Source organism: Microtus oregoni, unplaced genomic scaffold, assembly GCF_018167655.1.
Source record: "Microtus oregoni isolate MIOR12 unplaced genomic scaffold, Mior012 000034F_ref0000314, whole genome shotgun sequence".
Lineage (NCBI taxonomy): Eukaryota > Metazoa > Chordata > Mammalia > Rodentia > Cricetidae > Microtus > Microtus oregoni.
Window position 1 is genome coordinate 4,914,012 of NW_024543093.1, and position 13,859 is coordinate 4,927,870.

At 50.5% G+C, this 13,859-nt stretch overlaps 1 protein-coding gene across 3 annotated transcripts in view; it reads right to left on the bottom strand.

The window, feature by feature from the left end:
* The window catches only part of LOC121432450 (protein GREB1), a 68,370-nt gene that overhangs the window by 41,107 nt on the left and 13,404 nt on the right, over positions 1-13,859 (bottom strand). For all 3 annotated transcript variants that reach the window (XM_041630441.1, XM_041630440.1, XM_041630439.1), the window contains exons 4-9: positions 12,199-12,381; positions 10,909-11,052; positions 8,675-8,803; positions 4,994-5,107; positions 4,472-4,615; positions 1,889-2,074 (exon numbers count right to left, since the gene is read on the bottom strand). In XM_041630441.1, coding sequence (XP_041486375.1) covers positions 1,889-2,074; positions 4,472-4,615; positions 4,994-5,107; positions 8,675-8,803; positions 10,909-11,052; positions 12,199-12,381 — 900 coding nt within the window. The remainder of the gene's footprint in view (positions 1-1,888; positions 2,075-4,471; positions 4,616-4,993; positions 5,108-8,674; positions 8,804-10,908; positions 11,053-12,198; positions 12,382-13,859) is intronic.

A 13,859-nucleotide genomic window follows, 5' to 3' on the forward strand; every position in this document is an offset into this window, starting at 1 on the left:
CAGCCCCGTTTATTTTATTATTAGAGGCCTCCAGATTATGGCTAGTTATTTGAAGCGTGTGATCAAATTAGAATTGGCAGGTTGGCTGTTATACCCCTTGTCTCTAAGAACTCTCCCTTGAGCCCTTATCTCTCTAAAAGCATCACTCCAGGCAGAGCTCCCTTAGAGGTGGGCTAGACTTCCTACATTTGTATCCTGGTCTCCATTCTCTCTGACCTGCTTTTATACGACTTTTGTCCTTCATCAAGGCAGCCAGCCTTCCACATGGCCAACCCACAATCAATTACCAGTGTCCCTAGCCACACTGATGGGTGCTCAAGTCTGTGACTTTGATACCGTTTCCTTCAGTGGCCTCTGTATCAACCTAATCACACACACACACACACACACACACACACACACACCCTTAGTGAGCACCAAACTGGCCCTGCAGAGGCTGCACTCACACATAAAGCAACAGACTGATGTTCTTGGTCCTATAGCACACATCCCAACCTGGAGGAGGTGCTCATGGAGACACAGCAGCCGTAGTTGCTCCTGGAGTGACGTTGCTCTAGAAACAAAGGAAACTAGATACAGGCCAGGGAGCTCTGATGTGGGGAGCTGTCCCAGGTGTAGCAACAAGGTTCCTTTGAGGAGATAGTGTATGGGTCAAAACTCAAATGGCAAGAAGGGGCAAGGTTCATGGATGTCCTAGACCAGAGCGCTTCAAATGGAAGCTACAAGTCCACGATGCTCCGGCATGATAACACTGCACAGGAAGTAGCAACTGGGGCAGAGTGGGAAGGTGGGAGTGGTAGGCTGGCAGCCACCAGACCTGGGGATAAATGTTAATCGGGCAGGACTAGAAACCATCGGTGAGCTCCAGGGAACAAGGAGATGTGGTTTGGTACACGTTTCCCACAGACCTGGAGACCAAGAGGCCAGAGGTTTGTGATGGGGAGGAAGGTGACAAAGACAGGGTGGGGCTGGATCCTGGGTGGATCTGTGCCAATCGATCGGTTCACATGGGTCTTGGGAAGGAGCCTCAGAGAAACCTGATGCTGGGTCTGCCTTCCACAATCTTCACTGGTTCCGTCCTGATCCTTCTCACCCACTGACTACCTGGGTATCCAGGGTCAAGCCTGAGCTCCTCACTGCCCACCCACAGCTGCTCACAGTGGATCACAGCTGGCTGGACACTTCCACACAGACTATCCTCAAGCTCACATTCCCTAAATTTCTACCTTTGGCCTCAGCCTCTGTGGGATTCAAGAGCTCTCTCTCCAGAGGGCAGGTGGCCTTGAGAGCAACGCAACTAGAAGTAGCCAACAATTTTTTCACTACTTCCCACCGCTCACTTTTTTGCTACACACACACCCACAGCTCACCGTGATCCCTCCTACCCACAGTCAGCCTCCCCAACTGTGCTCCCACCCACCCATACCCCAATCAGGGCTCCCTCCCACACCCAGCCCGACCTGTACTCTCTTCTCAGCTCTTCCCAAGGCTGTTCCTTCTGGCGGTTAAGTCTCTACTCAGAGGACTTTCTTGATGACCCCACATGCCCACACCCCATTAAGTTCTCTCCTGCCTCTTGCTTCTCTTCTCTGGTTAAGCTGACTCTCTCTGAGGGCACAATGTTGGCTTTATCACCTGTGCCTTTGGGTCTGGCTCAGCAGATGAAGGTCAGTGTGTTGCCTGAATATGGCCCACGTTTTTGCACTTAGACGGGCAGGTGAGTGACTGGTCTCTGAATCACCCCTATTGGTTACACCCTACTGTTTGTGGACCCCCTCCCTGGAAAGGTTAGGGCTAACCTGGTCTTCAGATCCCTCTCTGGCCTCCTGAATCTAGCTGGCCCTCCTGGTAAGATCCATCCCTAGCACACAGCTGGACCCAGGCTCACCCAGCTGGACGAGGTAGTAGACGGTCAGCAACAGTTGCGTCTCCTCGGATATGGGCTGCATGGTGGAGGCACCGTGCTGCTCGTAGGCCCTGGACAGCGACTGGGAGTTCTGGTAGCAAGTATACAGCAGGGGACTGATGACCACATCATTCAGGTTTCCGCAGAGGTAGGGGAAGTTCCCGTGGCCTAGGGAAGAAGAAAGCAGCCGCTTGGCAACTGGTCTTAGGGAGTGATATTTCATTTGTACTTTAATAAATAAAGCTTGCCTGAAGATCAGAGAGTAAAACAGTTCCACTGGTCAGCCATACAGACCAGGCAGTGGTGACGCACACCTTTAATTCCAGTAACCACGCTAGTTTGCCATAGAAATCAGGTGGCAGTGGTGTATGACTTTAATCCCAGCCCTAGAGAGGAATATAAGACGGGAGGAGACAGCTCTCGCTCACACTATCATTCTGAGACTCCTAGAGGCAGGATCGCCATTTCAGACTGAGGTAGAGGCAAGAATCAATGGCTGGCTGTTTTGCTTTTTGGACCTTCAGATTGAACCCCAATATCTAGGGTTTTATTACTCATGCTATAGTCTTGTACTCAGCCTGGGTCGGGTACCACTGTTGGATCCCCTAAGAGCCAGGGGAGTTCTTAGGTCCCGTTTCTGAGAAATCTCAGACCTCCTATGGTCCTTGATGACCTAGTACACCTGCTCTGCCTTCTGGGACCTAGGATTAAAATGTCATCACTCATATCCAGCTGGTGGTAGGGCATTTCCTTGCTCATTTTGTCCAGTCCCTTATTTTGCAGTTGATCAAGTTCAAGGCCAAACAAAAGAAGTTTACCCGAAACCAAACAGTAATGTCCTTGAAACGACAAGGTGCACACAGCAGTGGGGACTGTTGACCAGACCTTGTCTTCCCCAAGGCCAAGCCTTACACACATACACACACACACACACACACACACACACACACATACACACACACATACACACACATACACACACACATACACACACACACACACATACACACACACACACACACACACACACACACACACACACACCAGGTCCTATAGTGAGCAGAGTTAACCAAACAGCTCGGTGTCTAGACCCAATGACTCCAGAAAGCGAACGACACTGAGTAATGCTGGAGTGGACCTAGACTCCTTCAGACGGCAGGTCCTGGGGTAGGATGGCCTGAGCAAGGTTCTGATCCCTCTTTACCATCGTTAGCTGCATGATCGTAAGCAAGAACTTGACCTTCTCAAAGCCTTTGCACAATGGGGAGATGCCAAACGGTGAGAGCATGATGTGAACGAATGTTCCCTTTGTCACCAAAATGACACCAAATCTCCCCATGCGTAGCTATGCATAGGCGTCATGTAGGGCTCCATGGGCCAGGTCTTGAGAAAAACTGTTTCTCGTACTTGAGTAGGACCGATTTGCCAAGACATGTGCTGGTCCCACCAGCAGCTCCAGATTCAGACCTGTGAGTTCACATCTCTGCTCATTTCTCTCAAGACGCTAGGGTAGGGGACCAGGGACCATAAGGAGACAGCACTGTCCACAAATGTGCTGGCTTACAAGGGGCAATGCGGTTACCTTAAAGTAAGGGATATCATGCTTGTCACGCAAGGGGCCCCGCGAGCTGCCCTGAGAGCCAGATGACAGCCATGCTACAGAGCCGCTGGCTGGACCTGGAAGCCTGGAAGTGGCGGGCGTAGGGCAGTGAGCACACCTGAGCAGAGGACCTGTCCTCTGGGATGGCTCAGTGTGAGATGCGGGTGTGCAGGGTTCCCTCTGTGAGGGTCTTGGTCAGTGCGGATGCTGGTGTCCACCTCCGAGTCTTGCTACCTGTCCCAATTCTGTATTCTCAGCCTTTCTCACATGCTTCAGAAAAGAGGATGCAGATCTGACCTTTGGTTCTTCCATGGGGCCCTGAAGCCCTTCTACCATGTCAGTACTTTTTCTGCCATTTTCCTGCCATCTCCCCGACCTCTCTTCTCACAAGCAGGATGCCAAATGACCAATCAAGGAACTGGATCTATAAGGTCCTGAGCACGTCTCTCCTCAGGCACTGCCAGCTTACCCTGCACACAGTTTCCCGTTTAAAAGTCTCTGGCTACCGCCAAAGGATTTCTTCAGTTGGCAACACACACGAGCCACCACAGAGGAGACCAAATCAAATCTTACTCAAGGCTTCTGTAGCAGTGACCATGTCTGTCTCGGCCCAAAGTCAGAGGTTATGGCTTTGGATGAAAAGGGAACAAGCCATGGGGGGCTTTGTCCATTCCCTACCAGGCCTTGGTGCTCTGCACTAGCTGGGTAACTAAAGCCCGGGTTCTGTGAAACAGAGAATGAAGGGAAGGAGCAGAGGATGGAGTCGCGACATGTCTGCTGGGACAAACGGATACGCTCTGCCATTCTCAGCAGTCTAGAGACTGGGCCCACTCTCTTGCCCTGAAGAACTCTTGAGTTGGCTCAGGGGGATTCCTTTGGAGCTGGACTGAGACGAGGTCACAGTTTGGTGTGGGATTCCTTGCAGGCTTCCCTGCCTGCCCAGCTGTGGGCACAGCTGTACTTGCCTTTAAATATCACCGGTTTGGCCTTGCAGATCTTCAGCAAGTTGTCCGGGACAGACACTGGTTCACCGGATGCCACCACTGGGAAGGTGACTGAAGCCGGTCCCACCAAGCCAGGCTGTGGCACACAGGGTACGCAGGTACCTTCTAGGAACACAACCAGCACATCAGTAAAACACAGAAAAAGGGGCGATCTTTCCCCAGCCAACCCGACATCCCAAAACCCGACATGTACAAAAACTACCGCCTGACCCATCTCCCCACTCATAAGACTGTGGGCTCACCCAGCCCCACCTCTCCCCACCAAGAGACATAGTCTTTTTTCGACACAGGCCACAGCATGGTAGAGAGGTCGCTTGTCTCTCTGCTACGCCAGGGTCGGCTGCCCAGAACCTCCTCACTCATCTGCGTGCACACATGCACACATGCACGCATGCACACATGCACGCATGCACGCATGCACACATGCTACTCGCAGGCCAAGGCACCCAACTCTGGGGTTTGAGCAAGACCCTAGCCACTTACCTTGCTTAGTTCTGTTGCCACCACTCTGAGGGAAGCCACCATCCGTGGTTGATTTAGACTCTGGGGACCAACCTTTGTGTCGTTTTTTGGGGGGCCCAGAGTTTGGCAAGATACCTAGACAATATTCAGAGCATGGGTTAGGCCACCATTGGGAACTGGTGTCAATAAAACTCTCCCATGATCTGGAGAGCAGAACTTTTTTGTTTTGTGACGTTGACAGAGCTGGGGCTCAAATCCAGGACCTTGTACGTGTTAGGCAGATGTCCTCCCACTGAGCTACAACTCCCAACCCTTGGTAATTTTTTTTTTAAAATTTCAGCTCTATGGATCTAGACAGAAGGAGACATCCTGTCAATTTTTATAAATGTTTCAGGCCAAAGTTGTGTTGAAGCTGCATCTCTTTAGGTCTGAGCTCCTTGGTTGTTAAGACAGTCAAAATAATAGTAAAAAAATCTACTGAGAAAGTGGCGTAACCAGAGGAAGAGAGATGCATGTAAAATACTTAAATGAAACACTTAGGAGTTCGGGCTCCGCAAACTGCCTCTCCTGCCAGTATCAGCATTACCAGCCCAGCAAAGGTTCAATGCACCAGCACAGTTTTGCCACTTGAAGGCAGTACTGATCCACATGCACACCCCTTCCTGCCCTCCAACCCCACCCTCGCCCAAATGGAAAGCTAATTTCACACTCCCACCCAAGTTGGAAAGCTAATTTCTTCAAAAATCAAGAGCAGAAGCTGGACCCACTGCTGCTTGTGAGTCATTCCTGCCCACTCTGATGTCAACAGGCTTGTGACGGAAAACTGTTCATAAATTAGTACCAAGACTTAGCTAGCCTATTTTCTTTAAACTCTGGACACAAGTGTTCAGCTGTCCAGAGGTCCTATCTCAACCCTGTTGTACTTTAAACACGTCTGAATACTTCTAAAACTACCTAGCCAAGCGGGACGGCAGTGGGGAGGTACATGCCTTTAACCCCAGCACCTGGAAGGCAGAAACAGGCAGATTTCTGTCGAGCTCAAGGCTAGCCTGGTCTACACAGCAAGTTCTAGGCCAGCCAGGGATACACAGTGAGAGCCTGCCTTTAAACACAGACAAGCAAACGAAAACCTGTCTGTCTGAACACAAGCCTGTTCCAAGGACCTCAAGGAGCTCAGCATGTGAGGAAGGAGGCCTCCTGATACCTGGGGCTTCTGGGTGATGAGAACCCACAGACTGGAGCCCTCAGGGCCGAGGGTGATGTCTCCCTCAGCCTAGGCAGAGAATACACACAGACCTGGCTCTGCCTAGAGCCACCACTCGGGGCCCCTGAAGTGACAGGAAGAGCATGCACCTTGTCACGAGCGCCCCGGTTATTCTACAGCAGCAGCACTTTGAGAATGACTGCTGTTGAGTCTTCTGGAAGGAACCTCAGATAACTTCCTACCCTTAGATTGACCAAAGTGGAAGAAAACCAAATCCAAACAGACACAGAGGTAAAAAGACATGAAGTCCTTGACTTTACAGAGAGCTTTCAAACCTGCAGGCTTCTTTGCCCTCAAAGACAGGGGGGGACTGTCATCTCTACACCAGCTCATCTAACACTGGCCCCAGGAGCAGAGGAAGAGCTCTCAGAGACAGAACCCGGTTCCTCTAGGGCGTGGTCCCCAACTACAGGAGGGTAGGGCTGGAGCTGAGGATGCAGGGGTCAACCAGAAACGTCTCTACCGGGCTCTAAGCCAGTAAGTGATCTCAAAACATCACCAGGAACAGCCACTGATGTCACTGATGTCAGCGTGAGCCAATTATTTCTGTCTCCAGAGATAACCCTACCTGGCATTTTCTGAGGAGTCTGCAGGACTTTTAGCTACCTGTCCCCTCCATCTGGGAGCACCAGCCCCTCATCTGAGACAAAGCTCCTATTTCCCATCCTCCACTAGAGGCAGTGTTTCACTGAGAGCGGCTAGTGGCAGGCCTAACTTAGTTGGAAGCAGTTTCCAACACTGACAGCAAAGTCTTGGTAGCTCTAACACATGCCTGTGCTCAACTCTGAGGCAACCCAGGTCAACCAGCATCTCTGACTCAGTCCTTCCCTCTGCCGGGTTCTACCACAGCCAGATGCTAGGGACTGCAAGGGACTTTCAAAAGTTAAAGATTAGAGTGGGTGGCTGGACCCCCCCGAGGGAGACAGGAGCAATGTGGGAGAGGAGAGTGATGGTCTGAGTTGAGCTCTAGAAAGTCACCTAACAGGCAGGGTGAGCACCGAGAGACTGGGTGGAGTGTGGACTTCATGGTGAAGCCCCCGTGGAAGTGAACAGTTAAAAGAAGAATGACAGTCAACGAGCTAAATTCTAGAAGGCCTTTGAGATCCCAGGAGGAAGCTTAAAGATCTCCATTCCCCACACACCTCCACAAAGTAGGCTTGGAAGGTTCTAGTCCAATCCTGAATCCAACGCTCTGTAGGCCACCTGCCCAAAACCAAGGTCCCAGGGCCCCAGGCTGAGGGCATCTGCTGTGTTGTTGTATGAGGTGAAGACTACATGTCCACAGAGCTAAGCTCACGGAAGAAGCTATGGACAGCAAGGGGCTTCCTGTCCTTATGGCCAGGGGCCACTCTTCAACCTTGTGGCTGCCCTGCACCCGTTCTGAAGAAGGAACAGCCACAGGAGGAAGGCGGGAGTCTTGAGGGGAGGCTGAGGAATGATAAAAATTCCAGAACATGAAAGCCAGTCAAGACTGGAGAGTCTTAGATTCATGAGGGCTGCTCCTTCAGCAAATGGCTCTGCAGCCGACGGCTTTGGGCCAGAGAAACCTTCTGCTACAATGGAGTTGTATTCCAGCCCAGGGTGCCTTTCTGGACCTGCCTCTCTTCCGCGACGTTGAAAATAAAACCCAGGAAAACACACTCTATCCATGAGCTACAACTCCATCCCCAGGATGGACATTCTCTAAGGACCTTTCCAATTTAATGTCTCAGACCCTAGGTTCCAGTTTAGGTGGGCATGGGGCATGGGGGCCGGGTGACAAGGCAGGAAGGGAAGGAGAGCGGACGAGACTTTCCAGAACATTCTTAGGAGAGCATGAGACTGGGAGTTTGAATGCAATCCCCAAGTCTCCTTGCCCCTCCCTCCCTCCCTCCAAAACTCAATTATCACGCCTGCCACCCCCCCCCATCACCTCCTCCAGGTGTTAAATGGGCAGACAAGCTCCTGTGGCGGGCTGACACGGATACCAATAGCCAGTGAGCTCGCAGATGTGCACAGCAGCTGGGGATCCTCATCCTGTCCTCAGAGAGCCATTCTTACCCCCAAGAAGGGACCACTGAAAAAGGCTGCAAGACCTATACCCAAGGAGGGACCGCTGAAAGGCTGCAAGATCCATTGCCTTACAAAACAGAGCTGGGCTCTGGATTCGTATTTATCTGTCCCAACATCCACCTTCCTACACCACTCCCAATCTTCACAAAACCTGCATCAAGAGAGGCTACCTGCCACCAGCACAAAACCCTCTCTGCCCCTCAGCACACATGACTCTCCCATAGCATGGCCCAGTCACAGATCTGAGGACATGTGACATCCGCCCTGATGCTCACCAACACATTAGACTCTGGAGCCTCCATGTCCCCAGTCCTGTACCCATATCCCCTCTGGCCCAGGTCCAGAGTAAAGAAGGGCCCTAGCACCTCCAGGACCAGCAGCACTACCTAAGGCTGAGGGACGAGGCACGGCAGACAGGCTACTCTTAGCCAGCTGTGGCTGTTTGGGGGAGTCTTTGCCATTGAAGACAGTGGGACCTGTTGCTGTGGTCACTGAGGGGTGATCAGAGGCCGGACCTGAAAGCAGAAAGCATGGGAAAGCGGTCAGAACACAGGCTGCACCGGAACCAGGCAGATAAACTAGCTCTGATGCATTCTATCAGGAAAGCAGGTTTCTGACAGGGTGATTCTGCCACATGCAGACAAAGATACATGAGCATTCACATGTGCACATTTGTGCACATACTCCTAAACCCACACACATGCATGTATGTATCTAGAAACATGTACACCCGTGTGCACGTTCTTTCCCATGTGGACATAAATGTGCACATATGAATGCAAACTCATTCCTGATTTCACATGCTTGTACACATATGCACAGGTACGCATACAGGAACATATTCATGCCCCCTGCATAGACATAGAAGTGCACAGAAACATACTTAATAAATACCCAAATGTACAAGGGGCCGATATACACAAATACATGTACACACATTCAGAAAGATATAAATATTCCTGCTCACACATGAGCATGGGAACAGACAGATACATATGAACATGAGCACACAAATACCATGAACCTTCTGTTTTCACTCAAGAGGGTCTAGTGTGGGTAAGGGAAGGTTTGGGGTGCATGGGAGGCCGAATTTCCTAACCTGCAGCCCCATATCTGAGATGGTCGATTCTGTTTGCTTCCTACCTTCCTCCACCTCTAGAATTCAGTTTTATATCAAAACACTGCAGGGAAGCCTGGCAGGTTGGTTGATGACAAAATCTGGGATACTTATAGGGTTCAGGTTCCTTAAGTCTTGAGAATAATTCTGGGGGCAACCATGGACTCTGGTCCCATAAGGAGGCCTACGTTGGCTGGAATCGTAGGAAGGTTTTCATGAAACTTCCCTGTCAAAGCGGTGGCCCGTGTGACAGTTGGAATGTGATTCTGGGACTGTCCAGCCTGTATCTGAACCACAGTCCCATTACTTACAAGTTATGTGACCTGAAACACATACTGTATCTCTCCAAATTTCAATGCCCCCTCCATAAATGGGAGTCATGACGGCAAGAGGCAGAGCCACTGTGTGAAGGATGCAGGTGGGCAGACATCCAGGGCATGTAACAAGTCCCTTAAGGGGCTGCCGTTACTATAACCTCATTTAATTCTTATTTACCCTGTGAACTAGACCGAAAAGGACACCCCACACCCCAGGTCTACACACGGGCAAACAGAGTTAAGTTCCAGGAATTAAGTGAATTGCACCATTCGGCGAAGGATAGCAGCGCTGGTGTCTACACCGGGTGCTTAGCCACAAAACAGCCGGGTCCCCAGTCCACAGCGGCAAAGGAAGAGAAGAGTCAGGACACTGTTGGAGGGAGAGGACAGAGGCCAGCTTGTGAAAAGGAGCCTAGAGCCCCTGAAGGACAGAGTGTCCCAGCGAGAGTGATTGATGGCTCTGCAGAGCCCAGGACACTGGCTTCACTGCCAGGGCAATGTGCCACACTGACTCTCTGGACAGGAAGGATGAAAACCACCAATGGCCTTCCAGAGTCCTCAGGAAGGCCGACGTCTCCAGACAACAGCAACCACACTTACAGGCTTCGTCTGTGTGGCTCAGGGCCAGGCATGTGAAAGAGAAATACCTGGTATACAAATTTGCCTCCCCCAACTCCTCCCTGTGAGGTCCTGGGCAAGCCTCAGCCCCCATGGAACTTCAATTTTCCAAACACCCCATTGGCTCACAGGACGCAGCAAGCTTTAGTGAGTAAGATACATGCCCAGGGTAGGCACACCCAACATGGGATAAAGGACAGGAATCTAACCTCCACCCCTCCTAGAAATCCCCTTGGAATGTTGACCTGATACTTGTCATCCCCTGAACCCTGTGCTGTGACTGGGGGGTGGGGGTGGGGGTAGAATGACTCTGAAGCAGGATCCCAACACTGGGGGAAATCACATTCCTTATCCAATAGGAGAGCAGGCAAGTTTTCCAAATGAAAGACGATGTGTACACTTTGCTAAAACTCACAAACTCAAAATGACCTAGGACAACAACACACCAAGTAAAACTTACAAGATGGCATCGAGCAACAACACTCAAAGTGTGACCTTTATATATTTTGAATAATGCCAACTCCAGGGGCCTGGCTTTAGCACCTGGGACACCACTCAGTAGTCTCACCTGCCTGTTGAGCTCCCATTGGGATGTTGGGGTTTGTCCCAGGAACAGGATCACTGGGGAAGGCAGCCAGAGACCCCGAGCTCTCCAGTGGTGGAAACAGAGAACTGGGACAGGTGTTGGTGGAGTTCTGCCGGCTTCTGAACTCTAACAGAGGCAAGAAGAACACATGAAGTTGGGTGGTGGTAGTGGCAGCACACGCCTTTAATCCCAGCACTTGGGAGGCAGAAGCTGGTAGATCTCTGTGAGTTCGAGGCCTGGTCTACAAGAGCTGGTTCCAGGACAGCCAGTGCTACACCAAAAAATCACTCTCAAAAAAAACAAAGAAGAAGAAGGAGGAGGAGAAAATAGAGAAAGGAGGAGAAGGAGGAGGAGAAGGAGGAAGAAATGATGATGATGATGATGATGATGATGAGGAGGAGGAGGAGGAGGAGGAAGAGGAGGAAGAGGAGAAGGAGGAGGAGGAGGATATGATGGTGACCAGGAAGAAAAGGAAGAAGAAGAAAGAAGAGCGTAGTAATGAAATCTACTTGGCCCTTACCCAGTGACTACAGAATGACTTCCTAGAGTGGAATTGTCTACAGAACCGTGGGGCACATGAGTCTATAAAGAATGCCAGTGCCATGCTAATCTGTTTCAGTGTGTTACAGGGCAGAGGTGCCTTGTTCCATAAACGGTTCCCTGCCAAAGGGTGACTCTATCCGCAGGCAGAATAAGAGTGTCCAGTGGGGGTAACAAGAAATACTCTTTAGCCAGGCGGTGGTGGCACATGCCTTTAATCCCAACACTTGGGAGGCAGAGGCAGGAGGATCTCTGTGAATTCTACAACTCTGTGATCTACAAGAGCTAGTTCCAGGACAGGCTCCAAAGCTACAGAGAAACCCTGTCTCGAAGAAAAAAAAAAAAAACAAGAAAGAAAGAAAGAAAGAAAGAAAGAAAGACACTTTATGCAATCTGAGCCCTGTGCTTAACATCCAAGGAGACATGAGGTGATGGTAATCCCCCAAGACACAGGACCACTCAGCATCTCCCTCCTCTCCTACACCATCCTCTTTTATATATAAGTCCTTTCCCAGCAGCGGCTCTAGCCTGTGAGCAGGATAGAGAACTGGACCCACAGGGAAGGTCAGCTTCATCTTCAGAGCCAAGGGCTTGCTCTCCTGCTACAGCCTGTACCACTGTACAGAAGTCCCTGACCCCTCCCCTCCTAGCCCTACAATGCTCACTGGGGGTGCACTCCCAGCTCCCCACTCCCACCCCTCCAGATTCAAGCTCCCCCCCCCCCCGCCTCACCTGAGCCTTTCCAGCAAATCAACGGTCCTTTGGTCAGTGCCCCCTGTGCGTTCCGGACCAGATAGTACTTGAGGTGCTTCTGTTTCTTGGGCTGTGTGCTCAGCTTCAGGTTGATGTGGTTGGAGAATTCAGTGAAGTAGCAGAAGCCTTTCTTCCCACAGCCAACACAGTTCCCAGAGAAACCTGGGCAGGAGGGAGCAAGCCATGAGCCTCTCTGCTTCCCTTTCAACAGCCACAGTTCATCAGGACTCTGACGTTTGCACCCCCATACCAGCAGTCACCCAGAGACTGCCATCGGCATGGTAATCAGGCTGAGGAGTCAAGACTGCCTTAACTGAAACGGGAACAAAGGGACTGAGCCACAGAGGTGAGTCTGGCCAAGTGTGGGAGATTTCACCCTCTTGGGGCAGTGTGTGTGTGTTAAAAATTCCATGTACATGAATGTAGTCTACAAACACACACGCACAGTGGAATTTTATTCAGCCACAATGAAGAACACAATTGTATCATTTGAGGGGGAAAAAAATGGAGTTAGAGATCATTATGTTAAGTGAAACAAGCCAGACAGACTCAGAAAGACAAGCAATACTGTTTTTCTCTCATATGCAGAGCCTGTATTTTAAACATATATGTGTGTGTATGTGTGGTGGGTGGGTATATATATATATATATATATGTATGTATGTATACATGGGGCTTCAAAAGAGGTGGAGAGAGGAATAAGCGAGGATAATGGGGAAAGAAAGATAAATATTAAATATTTTTATGATATTCAAATCAGGATCTTTATAAGTATATGTGAAATATATGATATATATATTTATACACATTATATACATTGCTTTGGATATATAATAAAAAGGTAACATTCAGAGGAGGAAGGTAACTAATGAGGGGGATAGGAAGGGGACTAGGAAGGGTGGCTTGGGCAAACATGAGCGAAACACAAACACAAACATCCAGGAAAATGTCATAATAAAACCCAGTGCTGAGAAGCAACAGATAAAGAGCCATGCGTGGAGCTCACTTTAAAGGCCAGCTCAGCCAGTCAGGCAGATCAAAAAATACCAGATGCATAGTGGGGACCCTGGGAGTGAGACCCAAAGTTTAGCAGCCAGCAGAGTGGAGATGCCATTCAAAAACATGGCTGTATCAGGGCAGAGCATCCTCCTGCTGCGATAGGCTAGACAGGCCTCTCTGCCAGTTTGCAGCTCTAGATAGCCATCTGAGAGGGGATGAGAAAGCTCCTCGTATGAGCCATGGACACGCAGAGCGTGCATTTGGAGGGGTCTCTACAAAACACAAAGCCCCTCCAACGGAACCAGCCACAGGCCTTGGTTAGTACGAGAGAGACCTAACAAGGTGGCCTCTCCACCTGACCACTGCTCCTGAGTGTCAGCCATCCCACGACAACCTTGCTCTGCCAATAGCAGGCCTGGTTCCTAGGAGTCCAACGTCCTGGGTCAAGGGAGGTCCTGAGGCAGAGCCACATTCACTTCCTTTATCGAGCCCTCTGCCTGAAGGGCTCATTTGGTGTGAGGCCATAAAAGTCACATGTCTTTGCATAAGCACTGCTCATACACAGGCTGTCCCTGGGAATTCTGGCTCATATTCGGAAGAAGTCCAGTAGGTGACTTGAAAGTTAAAGACATTACCCCAGA